General features: G+C 41.9%; 6 protein-coding genes across 6 annotated transcripts; 2 read left to right on the top strand and 4 right to left on the bottom strand.

The window, feature by feature from the left end:
* Window positions 1–15,234: 15,234 nt before the first annotated feature.
* Window positions 15,235–16,832, bottom strand: NUU61_000577 (cytochrome P450; the record flags this gene model as incomplete). Its single annotated transcript, XM_056651161.1, has 2 exons — window positions 15,235–15,845; window positions 15,896–16,832. 2 exons carry the CDS (start codon window positions 16,830–16,832, stop codon window positions 15,235–15,237), a joined length of 1,548 nt encoding a protein of 515 aa, XP_056516011.1.
* A 464-nt stretch (window positions 16,833–17,296) lies between these two features.
* Window positions 17,297–18,482, top strand: NUU61_000576 (Zn(II)2Cys6 transcription factor; the record flags this gene model as incomplete). Its single annotated transcript, XM_056651160.1, has 3 exons — window positions 17,297–17,342; window positions 17,395–17,398; window positions 17,447–18,482. 3 exons carry the CDS (start codon window positions 17,297–17,299, stop codon window positions 18,480–18,482), a joined length of 1,086 nt encoding a protein of 361 aa, XP_056516010.1.
* A 482-nt stretch (window positions 18,483–18,964) lies between these two features.
* NUU61_000575 (aminoglycoside phosphotransferase family protein) lies at window positions 18,965–20,204 on the bottom strand (the record flags this gene model as incomplete). Its single annotated transcript, XM_056651159.1, has 3 exons — window positions 18,965–19,692; window positions 19,855–20,077; window positions 20,136–20,204. The coding sequence occupies 3 exons, from the start codon at window positions 20,202–20,204 to the stop codon at window positions 18,965–18,967; spliced, it is 1,020 nt and encodes a 339-aa protein (XP_056516009.1).
* A 3,956-nt stretch (window positions 20,205–24,160) lies between these two features.
* On the top strand, window positions 24,161–25,240 carry NUU61_000574 (uncharacterized protein; the record flags this gene model as incomplete). The annotated part of the gene is made up of 3 exons (XM_056651158.1): window positions 24,161–24,512; window positions 24,571–24,955; window positions 25,030–25,240. The coding sequence occupies 3 exons, from the start codon at window positions 24,161–24,163 to the stop codon at window positions 25,238–25,240; spliced, it is 948 nt and encodes a 315-aa protein (XP_056516008.1).
* Window positions 25,241–25,879: 639 nt separating this feature from the next.
* Window positions 25,880–27,327, bottom strand: NUU61_000573 (sugar transporter; the record flags this gene model as incomplete). The annotated part of the gene is made up of 4 exons (XM_056651157.1): window positions 25,880–26,263; window positions 26,327–26,449; window positions 26,795–27,015; window positions 27,204–27,327. The coding sequence occupies 4 exons, from the start codon at window positions 27,325–27,327 to the stop codon at window positions 25,880–25,882; spliced, it is 852 nt and encodes a 283-aa protein (XP_056516007.1).
* Window positions 27,328–27,345: 18 nt separating this feature from the next.
* On the bottom strand, window positions 27,346–27,590 carry NUU61_000572 (uncharacterized protein; the record flags this gene model as incomplete). The annotated part of the gene is made up of 2 exons (XM_056651156.1): window positions 27,346–27,464; window positions 27,491–27,590. The coding sequence occupies 2 exons, from the start codon at window positions 27,588–27,590 to the stop codon at window positions 27,346–27,348; spliced, it is 219 nt and encodes a 72-aa protein (XP_056516006.1).
* Window positions 27,591–27,631: the final 41 nt, after the last annotated feature.

Below are 27,631 nucleotides of genomic sequence, written 5' to 3'. Positions count from 1 at the left end.
CTAATCTATTAAGTTTCTATCTTTCTATCTCTATTAGAATTAGGGTTTTAAAGCTTATCTTAAAACCCTAGTTTTAATAAGGATATTAGTTCTAATCTATCTAAATATTATACTAATTATTATAATCTACCCTCTATCTAGATATTATTCTAATCCTATTTTATTAGTTCTAGAAGGATTATTAATATAAATTTCCTATATTTATAAATCTTATCTATAATCTTCTCTTAATCCTAGTTATTAATATTAATATTAAGCGATTATTTAATTCTATATATAATATTTATTATTATTAATATAATATATTAAATATATCTATTATATAAGATCTAATAATATTTATATATATTACTAAATTTAAAATTAAGAAGAAGTAGCTTATATTTATTTAAGAGCTTTAGGAGTAGGATAAATTAGAAATTATATAGAAAGAAAAAAAGATCTAAAAGACTTATAAAGAGATTATACTAATTAGTAATAATAAAAAAAAGGATACTATAAATCTAATAATTATAATTAATATATTTTATTAATTATAGTAAAAAAAGTTAAGAAATAATTATAAAGATAATTATACTCTTTTATAGATTTCTAGTAAAGTTTATAAATACTTATAAATATTTAATAATTATAAACTTTAAAATTAAAATTAATTAATATTTAAAATAATATTTTTTAGAATTACTTTTTAAGAATTATTCTCCTAATTATTATAAAAAATTATTTAACTAAAATAAATATAATACCTAAAAATATAACTAAGAATAATATAATTTATAAAAGTTATATAGTTAATAAAGTATCTATCTAAATATATTAAATAGATTAACCTATTAACCTATAGGATAGGTCAAAAAAATCTTGACCCGCCTATAGATCAAAAGGTCTGACCCACGACCCGCCTATAGGCTAACCCACGGGTCGACCTATATGGGTTATCCGCGGGTCTGTCCAGGTCTAGTATTACTTTTTCTACGGAGGCAGCCTCTTCAAGATACTCTTTAGAATCACGCGGTTAAGGCTAGATATCGCTTTATCTTCTAGAGTTGACTCGCTAGACTAAAGGATTCGTCGGTTATAGCAGTCGACAAAAGCACCGGTCTCTTTAAACCATAGTCTCCCTAGGATAATATTATAGCAGCCTAAGGATATAATACGAAAGGGAATTTTAGTCTGACGGTGTTTATCGACTACGAGGGTAAGATAGGTAATATAAGTGATCGGCGGTGCTCGTTTACTATTAAATCTAGCGACGGGTATACTCTTAGGGAGTTATTCTATAGTCACTCTAAAGGGTTTAAGAAGAAGAAAGGTCTCGGTATCGACCAAGATATAGATATCGGCTCTAGTGTCGGCTAGTGCTTTTAGGATAACGGAGGTCTTAGACCTGGACAGACCCGCGGACAACCTATATAGGTCGACCCGTGGGTCAGCCTATGGGCGGGTCGTGGGTCAGACCTCTTGACCCGTGGGTAGGTCAAGATTTTTTTAACCCGTCCTGTGGGTTAATAGGTTAACCTATTTAACCTATTTAGGTAGATACTTTATTAACTATATAACTTTTATAAATTATATTATTCTTGGCTATATTTTTAGGTATTATATTTATTTTAGTTAAATAATTTTTTATAGTAATTAAGAGAATAATTCTTAAAAAATAATTCTAGAGAATATTATTTTAAATATTAATCGATTTTAATTTTAAAGCTTATAATTATTAAATACTCGTGGACGTTTACGAACCTTACTAGAAATCTATAGGAGGCTATAATTATCTTTATAATCACTTTTTAACTTTTCTTATTATAGTTAGTAAAATATATTAATTATAATTATTAGATCTATAGTATCCTTCTTTTTATTATTATTAATTAGTATAATCTCTTTATAAGTCTTTTAGGTCTCTTTTTCCTTTTATATAATTTCTAACTTATCCTACTCCCGAAGCTCTTAAATAAATATAAGCTACTTCTTTTAACTTTAAATTTAGTAACGTATATAAATATTATTAGATCCTATATAATAGATATATTTAGCGTTTCTTATCGATAATAGTAAATATCACGCGTAGAATTAAATAATCGCTTAATATTAATATTAGTAACTAGGATCGAGAGGAGATTATAGGCGAGGCTTATAAATATAAGAAATTTATATTAATAATCCTTCTAGAATTAATAGGGTAGGATTAGGATAGTATCTAGATAAAGGGTAGATTATAATAATTAGTATAATATTTAGATAGATTAGAACTAATATCTTTATTAAAACTAGGGTTCTAAAATAAGCCTTAAAACCCTAGTTCTAATAGAGGTAGAAAGATAGAAACTTAATAAATTAGAACTAGGGTTTTAAGCGATTATTTAGAACCCTAGTTTTAATAAAGGTATATATAGAAATTTACCTCTTTTAATATACTATATTATCTTAGACTAGAAGCTTAAGGTAGAAGAATCAGCTATTAAAAATATATTAAGCTCGCTAGTTTAATAAGACTATTTTATTTTAGATAATGATTAAGAGCTTAGAATATTACTAGTTTAGTAGTTTAGAAACTAACCTTTAAGACTTCGTTAATATTAAACGTTATAATCTATCTAAGAGTAATCCTAGTCTTTAGTTTAAAAAAATTTAATCTTATACTAAAGGACTAAGATAGTACTAATTATATAGATATCACTAAGCTTTTTATTATCTATTATAGAGTAATATTTATAGAGTTTACCTTTAGCTAATTTAAGGGCTTAATATATCTATTACTTCTATCTAATCTTCTTTTTACTAAGCTATCTAATTAACCTCTTAAAATAATTAAATAGCTTATTATAGATAGTAAAAATAGTATAAATAGTAATATCCTTTATTTTTAAGAGGACTATAATAAATTAGAAAAATAGCTAGGTAATATTAAGAAGATAGTCAATCTAGCGTTACTTATCTATATTAATTTTAAGATAAGGATAATTATATTTAGAGTAAAATCGATTAAAGACTAATTATAACCACTTTATATATTAGAGTATTAAAAAGATTAAATTCTATCTAATTCAGATATCTTAAATTAGAACTAATTAAGGGTGGTTAGGCTAGAGACTAAGGAAAGACTCCCGATATTAAAGGCTTATATTAATAAAGATTATAAGGTTTCTAATCTAAAATATAAAGTAGGTTAGTATTTTAACTAATATATAAAGAGTATAGATATATACTTTTATAAGAGTTATTATAATATCTTATTTTTATACTTTTCGATAGATATATTAGATATATTCCTTAGACTAAATAGTCTTAGTTATCTTATTCTAAGGGTTCGCTTTTATCTAGCTAAGTAGTTGCTTTAAACTTAACTAAATTATATATATAATATATAGAACCCGAATAATTATTACCTTAGAGTTAATATCTAATAATTAAATAGAATCTTAGATACTTAAAATAAAGATAGAGTTATTTAATATATTATTAGTTATTACTATAAATACTTAGTCTTTAATCTAATATTTCTAGAGGATATCGAGGAGGGTTATATTAAGATTCTATCTAAAGTATATACCAGAAATAGGTTTAAAGCTAAGTAAAACCTCTCGATAATTCTAGTCTATATTAATAAAATAGCTAGAGATAGCTATAAATACTTATTAAAATAATAATATCTAATAGTTAAGACTAATAAAGAGCTTAGCCTTAGACGGAAGCTTCTAAAATAAATCTTTTTATTAATCTTAGGTTATTCCTTAGATTCGATACTATATAGTTCGATAGAAAAGGAAACTAGGGATAAATAATAATAATTAGATTATTCAAAGAAAGGCTTAGAATTTAGGATACTCGATAGTTTAAAAAAGAAGCTATAAAGTAGTTATTATAGTAATTAACTATTACTTTTATAACTCTTAGATAACTAGCTAGGTTATTCGAGGGGAGTTCTTGGCCTAAGAAAGATTAGTTTATAAATTAAATAATAGCTATATAATATATTATATATTTTATAAGATATTAGATTATTAAATATTTAGTAGTATTTTAGCCTTTTTAATATATACTCTAATTCTAGTAATATTAGAGACCTATTATCCTATTCTTAGTATAGACTAGATAATCTATAACCTTACTATATTACTTATATAGGAGTTTTAGCTCTCCTATTACTAAATATATAATTTAATCAAAATATAACTATATATTAGTCTATTATAGACTCTTCTAGTTTATCTTTTTTATAATATTATAAGAACTACTAATTTAGGTATTAAGCCACTAGTTTAAAAACTCTACTTTATTTATATTATTAAAAATTACCTAGGTCTTTTTCTAATTATTAGATCGTTTTAGTATTAGTGATATAATAGAAGGGAGGCTTTACTTAGTTTACTGGCTTTCTAGTGGTTCTAAGAGGGTATTAAGAAGTTGATTAGAATAGAAAATAGATAACTTAAACCCCTTACTCTTAATAAGAGAGGGAGGGTACAAGATAGATAACTAAGATATAGAAGAGATATAGTAATAGTATATTAAAATAAAGGACTTAAGATATAGAAAAATAATCTAAGGTAAATCATCGTAGATTTAGGGGAATATATAGGTCTAATACTTATTTCTTATTAATAGGTAGGATTCGGCACTATCCTAGTATTAAATTTTATAACTAATCAGAAGATACTCTACTATAATATATATAAAATTTATTAGATAGTAAAAAATAGATTAATAGATCAACCTATAGATTAACCCGTTAACCTAAATAATTAGGTAAGAGTAATATCCTAAGACTTTTATTTTTATCCTCTAAAAATTTTAACCTAACCAGCCAACCTTTTTACGTAGGTATATTAGAACCGGGGCTATAAATAAACGCGTAGGTAGATTAAAACCGGGGTTTTAAGTAATCGCGTAGATAGATTAAAACCCTGGTTCTAATAAAGGTAGAAAGACTACTATAAAAAGATATATATTTTATTATATCTAGTAAAAGAGGGACTATATAACCCTTTTATAGCGAGAGACTTAAGATATAGAAAAATAATCTAAGGTAAATTATCGTAGATTTAGGGGAATATATAGGTCTAATACTTATTTTTTATTAGTAGATAGAATTTAGTATTATCCTAGTACTAAATTTTATAACTAATCAGAATAGGCTCTACTAATATATATAAAGTTTATTAGATAGTAAGAAATAGATTAATAGGTTAATCTATAGACTAACCTATTAACCTAAATAATTAGGTAAGAGTAATACCCTAAGATTTTTCTTTTTATCCCCATGTAAAGGGTCTACCAAGATGGCAAGGCATGAAGTTATTCCCAACTGACGGAAGGGGTGAATCAGGTGACATCACATGATCCTAAAGGAAGTCGGAACTTGTTGCTTGATCCACCCTACAGAGGAATGATCACGATACATAACAGAGACCCAGTCGTTTACATCATCGATGATGCGTGGAGTTACGAAGATGCTGTATGATAAATTGACACTCCCGCATCCAGCTGGCAAGACAAGATTCAGTCTTGACAGTAATAAGGATATACTGTTTTCCCTTACTCCTTCCCCTTGTTTCTTTACCTGATCGACAGGCCTTATACCCTGACAAGTATATTCTTTACAATTCTGAATCTTCCTCTTCGATCACCTAAAGAAACAGGATGACCCCACGGACCCGATCTATCATGATGCGCCAGAGCAACACTCCCGAAGAGATGTCGCAAACCCCCTCTATCCGAAACCAATCAGACTCAATTAGATGAAGACCTACAGACCACCCAGGAAACGATCGAAAAACTTCAACGTCTACAAGAGCTACAACAAACAGCCCGACAAATAAGAAGTCAGCTCGAACAAGGGAATACTACCGAACCCTTAGCGAATCAACAACGAAATCAGGGTTTATCCCCTATGGAAGACAAAGATGAGATCCGGATTAGAAATATCCCAATACTCTCGATCTACTCCTCTCTTCAGCAGAGAGAAGAATGGCTCTTAGACCTCTCTCTTACCTTTAAGGGAGCGCCACAGAAGTATCGTCACGAGGAACGGCAAATTATCGCAGCCCTATCATACATGGAACCTGTCTGCCGGCAGAGATGGTACCGGCATATCACCGAGAAACCCGAGGAAGAACAGCGAAACGTTAACGCTTCGTGGACTTATTTTAAGAATTGGACTCTCTCTCTTATCAAAGACACTGCGACTCTTGAAATCGATATTATGGGACAATTACAAAGAGCTCATCAGCGTCCAGAGCAGGATCCGCGAGAGTTTCATGCATTTTTGGACTCATTGGAGCGACACTTCCCTCGCCAAAGTGAGAAAGAGAGGGCATTTACGATATTCTCGAAATTCACCTATGACCTCAGGCGATATATGCAGGAACATGTACACGAGCTGCCTGAAAACCGAGACAGGATGGTGTCCCTAGCTACGCATTACTGGGGATTACTGCAATCGACACGAAAACGAAAAGGCCCCGAAACCCTCAAGGGACCTACAAACAAGCAATTTCGGACCAATCAGTATCAACCAAACCGCAAAACTTGGGGACCTAAGGGAAGGACCCAGGAAAAGGAAAGGAACCCAACTGGAAGAGACAAGAAAACCCTTCGATGTTATATTTGTCAAAGCGAAACCCATCTCGCCAATTATTGCCCTAATAAATCAAGCAAGAAAGCTGGTGTACAAGCAACAACTCGGATCGAGTCGGAAAACGACAGCGAGTCAGTCTAATTCCCACGCGGCTGACTCCATTACCCCAAGTGGGAACTGCGACTCGCCTTCATATTCCAGTACTACTGCGGAACGAAGTCGAAACGTACGCGGACATAGACACCTGCGCTGAGGTTGATATTGTCAGCATCGAATTCGCGGAAAAGCATAAATTGCAGAGAGCAAAACTATCGTCAATACTACTCGGAATGGCGGACAATCGAGAAACCCCTTCATATGGCGTATGGAAGGTGCCTATCACACTTACCGACTCTCGAGGGACTACTAAATCAATGGTTCGCCCTTGTCTCGCGATTGATAGGGACCTTCATAAACAAGGAAGTCCAATCTTACTCTCAATGACGACGCTTATTGAGCATCGCGTCCACATTTCGCCATGGAACCGAAGTTGGTGGTTCGAAGCCACTAGAATTGAGTTAGTACCAGCTCAGGAACTCGCGAAAGAATGTCGAAAACGCGCTGTTGCCTGCGCTATCGTAAAACTCCCGGAGGAAGTCTGGTTACCCCATGAAGAAGGCGAAAAACCAACTACCTGTCTTTCGGAAATCCCCCCGGAACTACGCCGATTCATCGACGTCTTCTCAGCGGAGCGATCACAAATCCTTCCACCCAACAGCTCATGGGATCACACTATTGAGCTAGAAAACAACTGTTCCCCACCTTACGGACCAATATACCCTTTATCACAAGGCGAATTGCAAACATTGCGAACCTATATTGACGAAAATCTCACAAACGGAAGGATTAGACCCTCAAAAAGTCCTGCTGGAGCACCAATCCTTTTTGTTCCGAAGAAAGATGGAGGATTACGTCTATGTGTAGACTATCGGGGACTCAACAAGGTTACGGTGAAGAATCGATACCCTTTACCTCTTATTTCGGAGATTTTGGATCGACTTTCAGGAGCAAAATACTTCAGCAAGATCGACGTCCAGGACGCCTACTACCGCATTCGCATTCGAGAGGGCGAAGAATGGAAGACTGCGTTTCGTACGCGTTACGGTCACTTTGAGTACACAGTTATGCCATTTGGCTTGACCAATGCTCCTGCTACTTTTCAGAATTATATCCATACCGCCTTACGGGGATTACTTGACATCTCCTGTATCGCGTATTTGGATGATATTCTAATATTCTCATCGGACCGCGAGTCGCATACTCGCCATATCCAGCAAATCCTTGAAAGAATGAGGGAAGCAGGACTTTACGCAAAACCTTCGAAATGTGTATTTTACCAAGGAAGAGTGGAATTCCTTGGATTCATTATAAACCAAGATGGTGTATCGATGGACCAACGACGGGTTGACGCTATCGTTTCGTGGCCAGAACCCAAAAGTTACCACGACATCCAAGTCTTCATCGGGTTCTGCAACTTCTATCGACGATTTATCTACAACTTCTCTCGCATCACAGCACCTTTGACCACATTACTCAAAGGGAGCAAGAACGGCAAAAAACCTGGAAGTTGCCAATTCACAATTCATGAAAAGGTGGCGTTTCAACGCCTAATCGCAGCCTTTCGCAACGCACCCCTACTGCGATACTTTAATCCCCAACACCCAATACGTATCGAAACGGATGCGTCAAATCGAGGAATGGCTGGTATTCTCTCTCAACCAGATGACCAAGATCGGTATCACCCAGTTGCCTTTTGGTCAAAATCATTCTCTGGGGCAGAGTTGAATTACAGTACACCAGACCAAGAACTTTTCGCAATCGTACACTCCTTTAAACATTGGAGACAGTACTTGGAAGGCAGCAGATTCACTATCGAAGTGTTATCGGATCACTCAAACCTTCAATCTTTTATGAAACAAACCAAGCTAAATGGAAGACAGGCACGTTGGTGTATGTATCTCACACCATTTGACTTTATAATCAAGCACCGGTCAGGAAAAAGCAATCCTGCGGATGGACTTTCGAGAAAACCCAATTCTATTCAGGGGGACGCTCCGGGAAAAGAATTGCTCGTGCCATTACAAGAACGGATTATGACCGAAGAGCTACCGTCTGGCCCACGGAAAGCTAGTGTTCAAGTGATTACGGTTACGGACCTTATCGCTGAGAAGTCCCAGTTTGAACCTGGCGAGATGCCTTCAGGGGAAAGCGATCCCCAGTTCAGTACCCGCATAGCGAAGAGTAGAAGAGAGTCTACCGGTACAGAAGCAGCTGACTGGGCTGTCTGGGAAAAACTTGCAAAGGACAAGAGAATACCCCAGTATGAGGTGCAGGGTGCTTGTAAAAAGGAGCATGCCTACTCAGCAGAAGCTGGCACCGAATTGCAGACGATAATCAAACGGATCCAAGACGAGGACCCAGAGACGCAAAGGCTGAAAGCCGCGTTAAATCAGACATCCAAAAACTTTAAGAATTGGGGTATTGACCCAAAAGGCCTTCTTCGATTTAAGAATCGTCTTTTTATCCCAACAGGGGAGAACCTCAGAAAGAAGTTACTGAGTATTTATCATGATGACCCCTTAGCAGGCCATTTCGGGCGAAACAGGACCGAAACGCTGCTGAGAAGGAAGTTCCACTGGATTGGACTTCAGGATGACGTAAAAGAATACGTCCAGACATGCGCAATATGTCAAGGAATGATGATGCCAAGGCATCGCCCATATGGCAAACTGGAATCGCTACCGATACCGTCTCGGCCCTTCAGCGAACTGTCAATGGACTTTATCACGGGGTTACCACCAAGCAGAAATGGAACCCAAGAAGTTGACGCGATATTGGTTATTGTCGATAGACTGACGAAATGGTCCCTGTTCTTCGCCGTATCGGCAACGATCGACGCTGCAGAACTTGCAGAATTGTTCCATAATGAAGTGGAACTACAGTATGGGCCACCAGACGGAATTGTCTCAGATCGAGGATCACTCTTCACTAGCAAATTTTGGTCAAAGTTATGCTATATCAGCCATATCAAACTCCGCCTTTCGACGGCATTTCATCCACAAACCGATGGCCAAACGGAAAGGACAAACCAGACGCTAGAACGCTATCTTCGCTGCTTTATCGACAGAGAACAGATCGCGTGGCCAAAATTGCTGAGAAATGCGCAATTCGCATGCAATAATGCCCCCAGCGCAACAACAGGGAAATCCGCATTCCAGACCTTGATAGGATATTCGCCTGATTTCCGACTGCGTGCCGAGGACGACACGCTTTTGAAAGAGGTCCCAGCAGCGGAAACGCGCGCTGAAAAACTGCAAAAGTTGAGGCAAGACTTGACAGAACAATGGCGAAAAGCAACAGAAACGCAAGCGAAACACTATAACAAAACCCACAAAGAAATATCGTTTAAACGTGGGGACTTAGTCGCCCTATCAACAAGAAACTTGAGATTGAAGACGACAAAGAAATTGGCACCCAAGTTCATCGGACCTCTCCGAATTCTCGAGAAGATCGGATCGCAGGCGTATCGACTGGTTCTGCCAAACCAGTACGATCGAATTCATGACGTATTCCATGTATCACTTCTTGAACCCTGGAAGCAGAGGGATAAAGAGCGAAACGATGATGGAAGCATGCCGATACCAGAACTGCAAGATGATGACGAATGGGAGATTGAAGAAGTGAAAGATCACCAACACTTCAACAGAAAATCCCACTTCCTAGTTAAATGGAAGGGCTGGCCATCAGAGTACAATCAGTGGATCCCAGAAGAAAATATGGCGAATGCAAAAGGAGCCATTACAAAATACAAGAAGCAAAGACAAAAGAGATGAGATGTTACTTGAAAAGAAATCCTACAAACCAAGCAGAAAGCCACCGAAACTCCACCGGAACAACACCGTTATCATCACCGCAAAATGGCGGCACGAGCACAGAACTCCACTCAAAACTCGGGAATGGGAACAGGGAAGTTCTTCTTCAACCACTTCAGGCGACGCTCGGCATCGGGATCATTGGTCGGATCGGAGACCGCCGGATCGGGACCGTACTCGTCTCGGGATGCCGACTGCAGGGCCTCCAGAAGCCCCTGCTTCGCCGCTGCCCAGCATACAAAACCATCATCTCCCGGAACCAAGCGGAGAAGACGCCGGGACTGGAACTTTCGGAGATGCTTCCCCGAGAGATCCTTGGGCGGAAGGATGTAAGTGGCCACATCCTGGCGACGAATGGCGATGTGCGCCATGTAAACCTTGCGTTGGGCCTGCCGGAACGTCAGCGAAATCACACCGGTACTGGCGATCCTACTTACCACAGTCGACTTGCGGGCGGCAGCAAGAGAGAACTGGCGGCGATGCGCCAACTCCATCGCATCGAAGGCCTTCACAAGCTCCATCGTGGCCTTTCCGGCCGCGACCAGCACGCCTTCCTCCCATTCATTCTCCTCCTCTTCATCCCCCTCCTCAGGAGTACCCTTGGCCAGGGGCTCCAGAAATTCCTCATTCAGCCAGCTGAGGATCACCTGCAGATCGTAGGCGTCCCCAACCATGCCCTCCACAACCTGAAGAACGTCAGTGTAAGCCAAAACAAAGGTGCCGCGGAACGTACCGTGTCACATGACGCGTTGCGGGCGGAACACTGCCGACAGGTAACCGAAGCCGCCGCATCCAGTTCACATTCGACGACGAAGGGCGACTTGGAGTCGTACGCCTTGACCTTGGTCCGAAAACACTTGGTGCACCACAGGAAGGCAGGCGAAATAGTGGTGGAACGCACCGGCCGGTGTGACAACCGACCCGAACGACGACGACGAGGCATGACGATGGTAACAGTCACGGAAAGGGAACGGGAAGCAGCAGAAGCAGCAAGAAACAGAGGATGAAGCGCGACGAACACAGCGTGGGAGAGAAAAGAAGAAGAAGAAAAGAGTTGCTACTCGAAAACATAAACAAAGACTCGAACATGTGATTCGACGCGTCTTTGTTTGCTGGTCAACCACATGATCTCTTTGTCGCCTCGACGGTGAGGCAAACGAAAACCCCACGAAAAGATACCGCGCCGACGCGCCTACATCATAGCAATAAAACAAACGCGTCAGTTGAGGCCACCTGACCTTAAGAAGGGGGATAATTGTAAAGGGTCTACCAAGATGGCAAGGCATGAAGTTATTCCCAACTGACGGAAGGGGTGAATCAGGTGACATCACATGATCCTAAAGGAAGTCGGAACTTGTTGCTTGATCCACCCTACAGAGGAATGATCACGATACATAACAGAGACCCAGTCGTTTACATCATCGATGATGCGTGGAGTTACGAAGATGCTGTATGATAAATTGACACTCCCGCATCCAGCTGGCAAGACAAGATTCAGTCTTGACAGTAATAAGGATATACTGTTTTCCCTTACTCCTTCCCCTTGTTTCTTTACCTGATCGACAGGCCTTATACCCTGACAAGTATATTCTTTACACCCCAAAAAATTTCAACCTAACCAGCTAATATTATTATTTTATATAAATTCAGAAAAAATATTTAAAATAATTCTTTTATATAAATAAGACTATAATATACTTATATATTAATAAAGAAATATTAGATATTAGATTTATATCTATTTTATTATTTCTAATATATATAGTTTATTTATATAAAAAGTAGAAGTACTACTATAGACTTTAAATATATATTTTTAGGTTTAGTATAAGAAATAGTTAATTAATATCTTCTTTCGCCTATATCTACCTATTATAAAATATAATTCTTACCTTAAAATATTAAATTAATAAATTAATATATTATATATTCTAAATATATTATTACTATATAATATTCTTTTTATAAAGAGTTAGAATTATAAGTTATATTAGAACAAAAATAGTATTTAACAATAGTATATTATTAAAAAAGGTAAGCAAATTATCTATCCTAATTAAGAAATTTATGCTAAAATAGGTCAAAAATAGGTTGACCCGTTAACCCACGGGTCAACCTATAGGCGGGTCAGGATTTTATTGACCCGACCCATAGGTCGTGGGTTTGGGTCATGGGTCAAGATCTTTGACCCATGGGACGGGTCTGTCCATGTCTAGGAGGTCTAGTTAGATAATACCTTCGTATTAATCGTAAGGCTCTTACTAGAGAATAACTTCGCTAAATCCAGAGCACGTAGCTTTAACTTTCTCTCGCCTAGGCAGGAGACTTAACCTAGGCTCACACTTTTCCCTGACTCGGATCCTCTAGTCCGATCAGTCTCTTATTTATTTTATCTACCTCCTCTGCTCCGGCGCCGGCGACGGTCGTGGTCCTAGTCGATCCCTTTATCCTTAGATAGTCGCGGGAAAGGTATCTAGATTCTTTATAGCTAAAATACTTCCCTTCTCTTAGGAGCACGGCCTTCTCCTTACTTATTAGTCTCGGGGTAATAGATACATTAATCGAGAGACCCTTTATATTCGTAGTACTCCGGTTTCTAGTTCGTCCTCGGCCGTTCCCCTAAATATTACTACGTTCGTTCACTACTTAAGAGATTAGACTAGAGACTCGTTAGTATTTTCTAATAAATTAGTCCAAGTTCACCCTATCATCATCCATATCCACCATAATCTAGTTCTTTAGAAGGTAAGGGAGCTTCTTATAAAGATCACGCTTACGGAGATCTATCGGCTGGTCTACTTCTTCAGCAAGACGGGTAAATTCAGCCAGGAAGTCGGTAAAATCCTACTTAGCCGCTATCTTCAGATCTATATACTCGTCATATACGAGGGCCTTACGATTTAGGTTATAAAAGACACTCTCGAGATGGTTAAATATATTATGTATAGAATAATATAGGGTCGAGGCGTCCTCCTACATATAAGGGTTAATATAGCGGAGTGCTTTCCCTTCGTAACGGCTCTTCGTATAAGCCATCTTATATATAGTCGTTAGGTAGTGATCCTCGTTAAATAATAGCTTCTGGCGTATATTAGTCTTCTATACCTTAAATTTCACTTTCTTACTATGGCTAAATATCGGAAGATCTAGTATTTCAATAGATTTCTTGCTATTAGTTATCGCAGAGGTAAGAGATTCACAGTTTAGGGTTGTTCCTATTAGGCGTATTGTAGTTAATACACTATCTTGTTCGCGAACTGCGGTATCTCGCTCCTCACGTACACACGTATACTCTTCTTCGACGGCGCGATCTCCGGGGGTATCGGTAATCGAGGTCTATTCTTTTAGTCGGGTAATCTCTTCTTTTAACTAGGTATTCTTCTTTTAACTAGGTATTCTTCTTTTAACTAGGTATTCTTCTTTTAACTAGGTATTCTTCTTAGTTAGCTCTGTAATAGTCTGGTTCGTGCTCGTAACTCTGTCGGTATCCGCGTCACGAATCTCGACGGGCTTAGCTTTAAGCTTATTGATTCGATCTTAACGTCTTATTATAATACGCTAAGCAATCTCGGGGTCGCTGCGGATCTATTCGATTAGTCTATCCGCGTCGGTTAGTTTAATAACATTAGTCACGCCTTCGTCGGGCTGAATAATTAGCGGAGAGCGGCGTCTGATTTCTCTATGCGTAAACGCGACGGTTCGTCCGGTCGACGATATTGTTATAGTCGTTCTTCGTGTTCTTCGTGTTCTTCGTGTTCGTTATATTTTGTTCGTTCTAAGGTAGTAGTTCTCCTTAACCACCACGACCTCGCAGTAGATTTCTTCGTAAAGCTATTTTACTTCGCGCGGGGGATAAGAAGCTATTAAGTAGACTAATCGCGCGCTGGGATATCACGCGTTCTTCGCTCGCCTGACGCTTAAGAATAAATAGGGGTATAAAGTAAGGTGAGGAACTAGGTAGCTTGATGCGTGTTAAAGTGGTATACGTCGTCGCTTAGCTAGTCCTCGAGAAAGAGAGGGTGAAAGGAGTCTCAGTATTATGTGACAAGAGCCTATTCTTCGGGAGAAGAGTGTATTCTGCAGCGAATACTAAGACTAGAGAGGAGAGAGAGAAGGAAGAAGTGCTGGAGGTGCGGTGCTCGCCCTCATACCCTTCTGTCTCCGCCAATCAGATCGCGCGAAACTAGCTGGTCTATCTACGTACAGCTTCCCAGCGTCACAAACATCTTAGATTTCTTCCCCGAGAAAATTCTCCTTAGCCAATCCATGGTCCCAAGCGTCAATATTCTCGAGTACAACCCGATCAGAGGACTAGAACAAGCGGACCCGGACTATAGGAAGAGCAATCATTGTTGGCCTGAAAACAAGCCAGAGTTCACTGATTCCCAAACTGCATTGATAATATAATATCAGCCTGGAGCTCTCCTTAGGCGGGCTTAAATTACGTACCAGGATTCACAGCGATGGATGAGGGAATCAAACAGGTTACACTCGCCGTTTCCCTTGGGCGGGCTTGAGTGAGGTATTTCGCTTTGCAGTGTTTCTGCGTACGTCACTAGTCGAAAATAATCCGTGGGTCATAGAGAACATTATATTTCCTATGGGCGGTATACCCCTGTCGAACAGAAGCCCACTGACTGTGAGTTTGCCATGATGCCATAGTGCATCCATCTAAGCGCTGGCACAGTCACCCCGCACGATCCACCAGAAGGCTTGCTGATCGCTTTGGTTCACACAACTATCTTAGGCTTCAGAATTTAGATCAACCTCTCGTCTCCAAATTTTGATAGGCATCTGACAAGGCCAAAGATTAAAGGCCTCCTCCCAATCCAGCTCCCACCTGTCGGATGGCAATGCAAAGTCATACCTATGCACCAGCGTTGCCACTAAGATTTGCTGCTCCATTATCGTGATATTTCTCCCGATGCAGGCTCGGCCTCCTGAGCTAAACGGGATGAAAGCAGCTCTCATTTCCTTGGAGGTGTCTGACGCATCGAGCCATCTCTCCGGCGAGTATCTTTCCGGCTCGGGGAAAAGGGTTGGGTCACGATGAGCAAGAAAGGTGGGGACTGAAACGGTGATACCCCCTGCTATGGGTTTACCGAGTATCTCCATGCCCTGTGGGGGAGTCTTGCGCTCCAGTCCCCGTGGAAGAGGAGGAGTGAGACGAAGCGACTCATCTAGACATGCGCGCAGGTATGGCAGGCTCTTGACTTTGCTAAAGGGGGCAATTGATTCTCCCGAAAGAGAATCTGATACTTCCTCTCGAAGTTTTGCGAGAGTCGCTGGATTCTTGATCAGATGGTACAGCACGTGCGTCAGGGCGATTGCGGTGGTGTCCGAACCAGCATCGACTGTGCAGGATCATTAGTATAACTCGAACCGCGTATCTGGAGAGACCTACGGAGAATATTGGTCTCGGCTTCTATCTCAGCACGATCCAAGTTGCGTTGATTTCCCGCTTTGTCTTCGATCAGACATGCAAAGAAGTCGTTTAATTTGGCACCCGCCCGATATTTTTCTATTCTTCTCTTGGCCAACTTCTCAACAATCTCGCCAAAGTCATTCCCATGAGCACGGAAATGGGCGTAGAAGAGGCGAGATGCAGCCTTCAAAATGGGAAACCAGTCGGTAGCACCCACAAAGCGAGAAACCGCTCGACTCCCACAGTGAAGGCTTTCGAGAAAATGGAAGTTTTTTAAATGGCGACCTTGACTGATCGTGAGTAAGTCAGAGCCCGATTCGAGCAGACCAAGGCGTTCACTCAAAGCGATATCGGCAATGGCATCTAGCGTGAAGAGATTGGACCAGAAGCGAAAGTTGATGGTGAGATCTTTCGCATCGACTGGATGTCCATCGAGAGGATCGGTGCATCTCCAATCAAACTGCGCCACGAGTTTCTTGACCTTGTCTGCGATTTTGAATTCCCAGTGCTCGAGACTTTTCGCGGCGAATGCATTCGAGAGCATCCGACGCTTGCGAGCATGGTCCTCTTTATCGACCACGTTGAGGATTTGAGGAGAGTCTCCCTGGATTGACCGGTAGACGTCATCCTTGAGACAAAGGGTGCCGTGTCCGTATATGTCTTGAATGGCTCCCACGTCGCCAAAGGAAAGGACGGTGGGACCAAGGCGGATGATGGGATGTTGCTGGTGGTCGTGATACAGCTTTCTCGTGCGAAAGTTGTTCCGTCGCTCCCATACGTAGGCGAGACTGGTGAGACCAGAGAGGAAGTTTTGATTGGGGTATTTTCGTAAATCTTTGGCGTCGTAGAAGTAGCGCAAGATCGGAGTCAGAATGACCCAGACGAAGGTAAATAGACCGAGAAGAAGGAGGATCATGACTGCCACGGATAATGGATTGAAAGTGACAACGGAATGATTGAGGACAATGGGAATGGTTCCAATAAATATTTATCTTGGAGATACCTTATATACCTCTCGAGCGCAGCCACTCTACACTTGTCTCATACATCCCCGCACCCGAACCCACGCGACTGGAAGGACACAGAAGATCGTAGGAGAACTATTCAACTGGACCTGCGTTGTCACTAAATTGTACACATGTTATGGAGACTGCGATTCGGATTCCATTTTTGGAAAGCTAAGAGCGTTCACATCCAACTCCCCCGCAATTCACCATGAGTACCGAGGACCGCGTCGCATTCCTTTTTCAGGCAGCGGACCGCTTGTCCCCTCATTCCCTTTGCGGCATTCGAAGCGCGATTCCACCATATGTCTGCATTACTATTCACGCCTACTTTCCACGACTTGCTTGATACAAGGGTATTCGATGGGACTTGAGAATGCCTGCGAAATATTCTCGCAAGACTAGTGGGCGCCGCAAAACAGGTCAGTTACCCCTGCTCCGTTCGGGACTCCACTTGAGGCTGATGCTATTTAGGCTGGTAAGGGTGACAGGATCTCGCCATTTCACAATTGTGCTGATCCAATAGTCCAAACTGCCGCCGTCGGCGAATCAAATGCGATGAGAAAGCCCCATGCAGCTACTGTGTCCGAAGAGGACTGGAATGCAACCCGCCGGAGTTTATTGTGCCAGAACGATGGACAAGATCTTCGCTTGCACGCGCAGAAGGTGCTGGATTACTAGACGCCTCGCAGGTGCCAGAATCAACGTATGATGTATTCCAACATGCCCATTTCGTCATTCAGTCCCCCGCACGGGGCGACCGAGACTCGCCTCACCCTTGCCCCGACATTTTGAATGAAGAGACAGCTGGCCTCCTCCGAATCTACCAACGAGGGATAGGGATCTGGATGGATATATTCGACCATACCAGGACCTATCAGAATGAGGTGGTCCGCTGTTCGCTCTCATCACCCCTCCTGATGCATGCAATCTGCGCCATGTCTGCGAAGCAGATGAGTCTGATCGAGAATAAATTCCTCTGGGAGCCAGTCGCATCAAGATTCTATGGAGGGAGTCTCAGTCTACTGATCAAAGAACTCGCCGACCCCGGAACCGACCGTGAGCTGCTACTGGCAGCTACTATCATACTGGGAAGCTACGAGCTCCTCGCGGAACCTGGAGTTGACTATCAAAAACATCTCTATGGCGCCCGCACTCTAATCCAGTCCTTCAAAATTGGAGCCAAGGAGTCTCGATTTGAGCAGGCCAGCTTCTGGATCTATGCACGACAAGATGTCGCTTTGGCACTGGTGAATGAGTGCCCAACACTTATCCTCCCGGATCAATGGCCACCACTACCCAAGCATGCCGATTCCAGCGAAGAAATATTTGGAAATACCGTTTTGCAGCTACTCGCAAAAGTCATTGGTCTCAAGTTCAGTCGAAAGGACGGCTTGTGGTCTGGCGAAAGACTTGAGGCCGTGCGGCAGCTTCTTTCGGAGATCGAGTCACTGTGGTCTCGTATTCCCCATCATATCCGTGGGATTCGCATGAGAAATGTCGTGGATGAGAGTGAAGGAATATCCCGGATCTGGTTCTGTGATCCCGCAGCAGGTAATTGAGCCATGTTTCTTGCTATATGGAAGGAGCCTAACGGATACAGGGGCTGCGTGTCTGTATCACCATATGGCAAAGATCCTGGCTTTCGAATGCTTGATAGAAGGGACCAGTAGTGCAGCCCCCTCATCAACACGGACTGACTACATAAGCTCGATTCGTCTGCATGCTCGTGAGATCAGCGCCATTTGTCTCTCGGCTGACCTTTCGGACGGGGCGATGGTGGTAGCGGTCAACCCTGCTTTCTACGGTATAGGCTTCAACACTCCAGGCCTCAAATCCAGGCCCCAAGAAAGAAAATACTAATGTTGAATAGCGGCAAAATATATACCCTCGTCGGCATTGAAGACACGGTTGTGGGGCATTTTGCATAATATCGAGACTCGTCTAGGGTTCTACACCCGAGATAGACAGACCCAACTCCAACGCGAGCTGAAAAAATAACACCAATATGCCATACAATATCAAGATCAATTCTTGGTGAGTCTTATATACCAAACGGCGTGTCATACCATAGTAACTTCTCAGCCTCCAACTCCTCCTCATAGCTAACATTGTGGAATACATCACGTGTGATGCTTTCCATTGGCCTAAAATGCTGTGTTCCATACATCATCTTGGTGAATTCCCAGTACTCTAGATAGAACCCGGCACATTCCCAATCGACAATAGCAGAGAGGCGACCGCGTTCAATGAGAATATTGCTCGGGTGTAGATCAGCATGGGCGAACACGGACCGATAGGAACGGGAGTGTACGGCCGCAATTTTAGCCTTTGTCTCCCTTTGCACGGCACAGTGGACAAGGAAAGAGTTGAAATCGGAAATCCGGTGGAACGGGCCACTCATCCCGGACGGAAAACGATGATCGATCAGTGGACCACCATGACTGTTGCCAAAAGGAAACGAGGTTCGGTTTGATAGGCATCGTATCTGTGATACCACATTTCTCAGATCTCTTGACAGCTGTTCGCGCTCAGCGTATGAGAGTCGGTGGAAGACCAAATCCAGTGGATCCCCGGGCATTGCCGTCATGATGAGAACGCGATTCTTGTCTTGGTAATCATCCACCCAAAGGGGGGCTGGAATGGAAGTGTGTCGTTCTACCAGTTGCAATGCTTCGGCCTCATTGCGAGAATCACGGCACTCTTTCGCATACATACCAAGCAGAAGCTGGTGTACGAGACCAGTGAAAGACCGCGGATAAAGCCGGCAGCCTAGTCCCCGAAGCACGCTGTAGCACTGAATGCGTATGGACCTTGGTATGAGACGCCAAAGAAAGCGTAAAGCCTTTTGTGTGTTTGAGTTCAAGCGAACTAGTTATTCGAAATGATCAAGTTGGCTTTCAATAATCCATGTGCGGGGGTAGCGTCCCATACACAATATAGGCGAAGGCCATCCTTCCGCAATCCGTTCCTCCACATAGAAGAGATGCAACGAAGGTGCAATACGGTAGTGTGTCCGGAGTAGGAGCAGGTCAGGAAGAGGAAGGTCGGGCACTCGGGTCTTCATTATAAACAGCTGTATATACTGGTCCCATGGGCTACCATCGCTTAGAAACAGCCCATCACAAGGCTCAGGCGTCAGTCTTTTGACGAAGTACTGGTATTGTGTTAGTCAGGGATAGTTGCAGGATAGGCCACAAACTTGAGACACTGACATCTATTTCGCTCGCTGTTTTGATTCTGTTCTCTGTCTCATCATTCCACTTGTCGGGGGTTTCAGTCATGGGACATAGTTGAAGATGTCTCTGGCGAAAAGCCAAATGGATGCTAGGAGAGAGCAAGAAAAGGTTTCTTAGTTGATCCGTCGATGCGTCGGCCTGTAAAACAGACCGGATCTCGTATATTTTGGCAGCGGTCAAAAGGCTTCTAGAAGAGCATAAAGAGGGCCCTAGAAGCGGGTAAAAGGTCACTAAATACGATTCATCAAAGCTGGGCACAAACCTACCTGCGGATCCATGTCACTGTCATCGAAGAGACTTGGGGGGATAACCCATGTATGATCACAATAAACGGATACATTGGAATCTGACGGTTTTCGTCTTAATATAGAGCAGTGCGAGTCATCGCGAGCTTCGAGAAGGGTGCGTGAATGCGACAAGACCTGATCTCTCCTGGTGACTAATCGGGCGGTTAGTAGAGATAACATAATCGGTAAGCGAGTGGGACATATAAGCAAGTGGGACACCACGCGAAAATCGCGCTGTCTTCGCGAACCCTCCAATTTCAACTAGCTACTATGCCACCAAATCGCTCTCAAAAAGCCAGAAAATCGATTAAATAGGAGGGTAGGGTCTTGCTAGCTATCGAAGCTATTTAGAAGCAAGAAATATCTTCAATTCGCGAAGTAGCAAGCCGATTCGATATACTATATTTAACCCTATATCGCCGCCTCGTAGGTTAACCAAATCGAGCTACTACACGCGTCTACTGCTAGAAATTGACCTAAATTAAAGAGGAATCGATTCTCCGATAGATTCTTTCTATAGATTTACGCGGAGTAGCTCTTCGGCTAGTAGCTATATAAGAAATAGCTAATATTCTATTGGCTAAGCGTGGATCTACCTCTATTTAGTCTATTAGCGAAAAATAGGTCTATAATTTTATTAATCGATATAATAAAATTAAGACTCGTTTCTCTCGTCGATATAATTATCGGCGCGTTAAAAATAAAGACCTAAAAATCATTTATAAGTAGTTTAACTACGTTCGAAAGATAATCGATAAGAATAGTATACTATACGATGATATATATAACTTCGATAAGACTAGTTTCGTAATAGGCCTTACCTTAATAGCTAAAGTAATTACTCGGTCTAAATACTATAGTCGGCGATTATTATTATAATCTAGGAATCGCGAATAGGTCATAGTAATTAAGTCGATAAATATATCTAGATAGGCGCTACTACTATATATTATCTTTAAAGGTAAGGTCTATATTAAAGGCTGGTTCGACGATTTACCTTCCGATTAATATTTCGACGTAAGCTAAAATAGCTAGATAACTAATAAAATTAGCCTTCGCTAGCTTAAAAAAGTCTTTATACTAGCTACTACTAATTATACGAAGGGTAAATATCGGCTTCTGTGTTACGCACTGGTCACCTATGACTGTTAGCTGGAACGGAAGGTATACTTCTCTCAAGATACCAAGACACGCGGGTCTTTCTAGTTATATTAGAAGGCTAGGGGTCTTCTAATATCAACGATATCCGGCCTCGTAACCGTACTATTGCCTTATCCGTTAGGCCTTATATAGGTCGGGTCTATTAAAGTATCGAGGAACGATTAAAGTAAGGAGTGCTTAGTAGTAGAAGTACCGAAGGTATTTTACTACTAAAGGGGTTATCTTAAGAGGATTATAGTAGAAACGAGATAATCTAAGTGGAACTTATAACTAAGGTTAATAATATAAGTTGAACGCGAAGAGCTAGATATATAATAAATAAGTATTCTTATATATCCTTTACTTAGTATTCTATGCCCTCGCTTGTAGTATACTATATATAGGCGTATAGTAGTCCTATCGATATACTATCCGATATATCATTCCTTAGCAAGAGATCGTGGTATATTATCACGTGACCTATACCACTATCGCCTTATATCATTACCGTGGGGTTGATTAGCTCTGGTTTCCTTTTATACTCCTATTGGCGCGAGTGAGGTGGCTTGGTTCGTAACATTCTGATTCTTAATAGCTATAGTAGCTATTTAATACCTTAATTCGATAAAGTATATAGCGATACGAATATTATACTAATTTATATACTAGCGTATTTATCGTATATTCTATAGCCTCTTAATATTAGCTATTTTATATCTTTAAAAAAGATATATAGTAGCTTAATTAAAAGGTAAATACGATATAGTATTAATTATATCGATAAATTCGATTTTCTCGTTATTTACTTAATTACTCGCTTATAAGCCTTTAATAATACTATAACTATTCAAAATAGCTTCGTAGCTACTAGATTAGTCCTTTATAATCTAAATCGGGTTATCGAAAAGCTTAATATTCAGCTTTATACGCCTATATCTCCTAGGAGCAGTTAGAGCAGCTAAAGTAGTTAATTCTCGCTAAAAACGCCCCAAAATCTAAAATAGCTATATCGATAGGCTTTATCAATCAAAGCTCTATTAAAATATCGCTCCTATAGCCCACTAAATCTAATTAACGCGGTGCTAGATCAGTTTATCAAAGGCTGCTAACTAGCGATATATAGCGCAACGATCCTTATATATGAAAATAAGGATTTACGCATAGCGAATAAGAAGCAGAAGCAAAAGCGAGCTAGATCTAATCGACAGATACCTCGAGATCAAGGCCTATTAGTCCAAGAGGAGCTAATATCGACGGCGCACTAAGCCTCTGAAGCCCAATCAGCAGCTTCGGCAGACCTTCATCAAGCAGCTTCGCAGCCAATTCAGCGAGCGCCGCCGCGCTGCAGCGACTGCCACGAATTAGGATATCGAAGATTACAGTGTCCAAAACGATGTAATTAGATTTTTTTTTGTATATAAAGGCGTTGTGGCGAATATAAATCGATTTGAATTCTATATACTTGGTAGGGTGTCCCACTCGCTTACCGATTACGTTAAAGAATACGGAGGCACATGCAGGTTTGACGAACATTTCGTGACAACTTGCTTCCAGTCACGTTTCAATACTTGTAAGACCTCCTCCAAAGAATAGCCGGAACGGTCATGGATCCTTTCCCAGATATAGCTAGCCGCGTATTCTGGATTGACGGCTTCATCGATGAATGATTTCCAGATCAGGTGTTCAGTGGGAGTGAGCTGGGCGGATTCGATGAGCTGAATAGTTGTCTTATATCTCCCGACTGGATGCACCATTTTCTCGAATGTATTGGTCATACATTGAAGGAATACATATGAGAAACGAGCTACTATAGTATTACCGTCCAGTTCGTTGGTACCTGAGAAACAAGACACGGTCAGGGCCTAGATGGTATGACTGTGGGTAGCGTGAGCAAGACCTTCTATTGTGAGTTCATTTGCGTTGATTACCTAGGTAGGAAATACGGGTATAGGGTAGAGAAGAAATCAGTCATATAATTTACTCCTCTTGATTCCATACCTAACCAGATAGTCAACCCCCCTGGTCAAATGTGGTCTACCCTTCCAGGTTTCGATCGACTGTCAATAAGGATCGAGGGGTGCAGAGACAGTTCTCAGTACAGAGGAAAGTTTCCAGTTCCATCTCTTTCCTGCCCGAGTGACCTTTGTCGCTCTATTCGGGCCTTGATCTCGTCATATGCCATTGACAGCATTGATCCTATGTAAGAGAACAACTGGGCCCAGAGAATTATGTCTCCATCGCGGGTAAGTTCCGATACGAGCTACGCCATTTGCCTGTCAAGTGCGCTATTTAGTAGCATCGGATATTTCCTCCCAAACCTTGGAAATAGTCCATAAGTGAGTAATTTCTGGTGTGATTCCAAGTGTCATTATTTTGGTCATTCCTCACGAGGCAATAAAGGCATAAAATGGATATACGTTGGAGCAAGCATCGTATCCCCAGCCACCTCCAGGAAACTCCGCCCAGTCTGCACCGCGAACTGTTCTCAAATCGCAAGAAATCGTCTTGATTTGGCTTAAATACTGCATCAGAACAATTACTTGGCCATTTCATAGTCGCTGCATATATCCAAGAATGGTGTTGCTTTCCACGGTCCACGCTTCCAACAACCGCATCGCCTCGACACTCCCCAAGGGCCTGGTGGCCGTCTTCGTGGGCGCAACATCCGGGATCGGCGAGTACACCTTGAAGCATTTCGTGCAAAAGGCATCCAGCCCCCGTGTTTATCTCGTCGGGCGGTCGCAAGAAGCCGGGAACCGCATCGTCGCTGAGTGCCAAGCGTTAAATCCCGAGGGAAGCATCAGCTTTGCCCAGGCGGATGTGGGTTTGCTTCGTGGCGTCGACGAGGTCTGTCGGGTTATCAAGAAGAGGGAATCAACATTGAATATCCTCTTCATGACGCAGGGTTCGTTGACTGCTAAGTTCGGTGCGTTCCCTGAATTTAGTCTCGTCTTCTAGTTCGTTGGGCATTAATGAATTTCCAGCCACCGACGAGGATCTGCGGTTGAGTACATCCCTGCATTACTATTCCCGCATGCGATTCATCGTCAACCTTCTCCCGCTCCTCGAGAATGCCCCAGGACTCCGTCGTGTGGTGGGGGTATTTGCTGGCGGCATGGAAGGCGAGATCCACAGTGATGATCTCCAAGCCTGGAAGTTAAAGGGTGTAGCTCGTCGCAGTCACATCAGTGCCATGCTCACGCTGGGTTTGGAAAGGATGGCCTGCCAAGCTCCCTCCGTGAGCTTCATCCATGAGTTCCCGGGGCTGGTGCACACGGCCGCAGTAGACCACTGGCCTGGGGTAGTGGGCGTGATTGTTCGGCTGGTTGTTTTTCTTTTTGGCCGGTTCTTGTGCGTCTCTCGCGAAGAGTGCGCGGCGCGTCACGTCTTCTTGGCAACCAGTGCCTTGTATCCGCCCGGTTCTGGATCGGCTGACGTTGCAGGGGTTCCCCCGTGGAGGGAGAGTTGACGCCCATTGCTGGTACAGCAGGTGCATCGGGTGGTGGTGTGTACTCACTGGGCTGGAATGGAGAGAACGGAGGGCCCAAGTCGGAGAAAGCATTGATGGATTTGCGAGTTGCTGGAATGGATAAGAAACTAAAGGCACATACAGAGGCAGAGTTCCAGCGTGTGACGGGGAGGCCTTTGATTTGAATAACCTTGGAAGGGATTTAGGGGAAGGAGAGATGAGTACTCGCTGGTCAAAGAATTGACTTGTGTTTTTCCTCTTTTAGCTCCATGGGAAGTTAGTGAAAGAGTCCGAACTATATTCACCGACAGATTTCTACTCAAAAGCTCTTTCGCTCTATTATGGAAATAACATATCATTTAGAGCACCGTAGAAGTTCCAATTTGCAAGGGACTTGACCTACAGTTATACCTTTGCGGCTAACCGGAAGTCATGCGCGTTTCAACCCCAATGATTCGGTTGATTCCCCTGTCGCGGTCGGTTCGCGCCGAGCAGAACCGGAAAGTTCTCATTCAAATCATGCTAATAACCACAATTTGGCAGAAGCATAATTAAATTTGCTCTGAAAATGTAATTGGTATATTCGGTTATACTCTCTGAGACCTTTCAGTGAAAGGAGTGGTATAAGAAGAGGCCAGCGAGACATCCGATCTGCCCTTCTTTCTAGCATGCGTGACAGATGTTCAGAAATGGATTGGAGAAATATTCAAGCCGAGAGATACATAGGTTAAACTATGGCCATAAATCAAGTTTGACACATGGGAGGGCAGTCCCTTGATCTGACATAAATAACCAGAAACATGGAGCGTAGCTTCCAGAGGTGATCAGACGTCGTCAATCTTTATTCCCGGATGAGGGTCAGCATCCGAATGAGATACATGTCCATAGGTGACAACTCTGGTCTCTGAAAAGTCATAAAGTGGAGATAATTTGGCGTCTTTGCGCCAAAGTATCCATCGCTCACAGAAGTAAGGGAATGCCACCTTCACTTGATACTTCATGAATTTTGCAATGGGTACCGCAAAAACGTAGTCAAGCTCCTCCAACGTCAGTTCTTTTGTTTCTGGGACCCAGAAAAAGATCATGAAGAAAGCGACAATGTTCAGGCCACAGTAAAAGCCAAAAGCACCAGTGGGAGTAAATGCAATACGCATCCACGGGAAAGTGAGTGATAAGATAGTAGAGCCGAGTGCGTTGACGAAAACCGCCTAGGCCATACCAATTTCTCGATGAGAAAGTGGGAAAACTTCTGCAGCGTATGGATAGCACACAGGACCCTCACCTGGAGTATATATGGCCGCGAAAAGGAAAATGAAAAGAGCGAGTGGCGCTAGTCGACCGGAACTACCCGTATCCCCTGGGATCCAGAAGCAGAAGCCCGCTGCTAATAACGTCTATGCCATATGTGGAAATGTGGAGAGCAGAAGCGAGCGCCGTCCAAAGGTATCAATTGTCTTTATTGCCGGGAAAGTAAAAAGGAACATAGTCAGCCCGAAGCCCCAAGAGGCCCAGAGAGCATTTTTCTCGGATACGCCAGCCTCCTATAATTCACGATCAGTATCTGTCAACGCAAGGTTTGGATTGCAGAGAAGTATAGAAAAGCGCTTGTTTGCTCTCTACTTACTGTGAAAACACTGGAAGAATAGAATGAGATGATATTGATTCCTGGATTGTGTTAATATTTGGAAATAGAAAACTTTCGAAACTCACTTACCACATATCTATTAGGTGAGTATAACGGTGGAGGCAGCTAGATTGGCACGGCGAATCCTTGGAACAGCAAAAAGCTGCCTAAAGCGGCTTAATGGATTTTCGCCTTTGGCAATTATGCTTTTTTCTTGTACGAATTGTACGTGTGTGGCATAAAGATCTCTTGCAGCTTGCAATTCAGTAAATCTCAGTTTGCATAGTGACCTAAAAGCTTCTTCGTAACGGCCTTTCTTGATGAGCCAGCGGGGACCTAGATATTGGTTATAATAATGTTTCAGGTGCTGATTTTGGGATGTCAATTACTTTCTAGGCAGAAAAAGACTGAGCATAGCAGGGGTATGGCCGGAATGAATGCAGAGCCAAGCTGGAGTCGCTAGGCTATGGAGCCTATCATGCATGTGAGGTCAGTTCTGCCCTTGCGAAAACCAACATATTCACTACTGCACGACGTTTCCAAGAAGGAAGAAAAGGGAAGAATCTTTATTATACCAGTGTTTACCACAGCAAGGTTAGCCGAAAATCCCAGAAATATACCGAACGTAACGTAAAGCTGCCAGGTCATGGATAGAGCGCCTCGGATCTATACAGGAGCGTTCTCGGCGGTATATACCGAGGTCGTCGAAGCCTTGATACCCATTCCAATACTAAGTAGGAGGCGACAGACAAATAATTGAGGCCAGTTTTGGGTGAACGCGGACCCTAGGCATAAGAAAAATGAGAAACACCCAGCAACAAATATTGCACCTCTACGTCCAACGAGGTTGTTGACAGGGTCAGACAGAAAGCAGCCACTAGAAAATCAGTTTCCAAAATCGTATATCGCATGGATAATGCACTGATATGAAGGCTTGAGCAATTGTAGGAGC

This window comes from Penicillium alfredii (genome assembly GCF_028826965.1).
Source record: "Penicillium alfredii strain IBT 34128 chromosome Unknown utg000001l_segment0_segment0, whole genome shotgun sequence".
NCBI lineage: Eukaryota > Fungi > Ascomycota > Eurotiomycetes > Eurotiales > Aspergillaceae > Penicillium > Penicillium alfredii.
The sequence above is the reverse complement of the archived record's forward strand: the minus strand, read 5'-3'. Positions and strand labels throughout refer to the sequence as shown.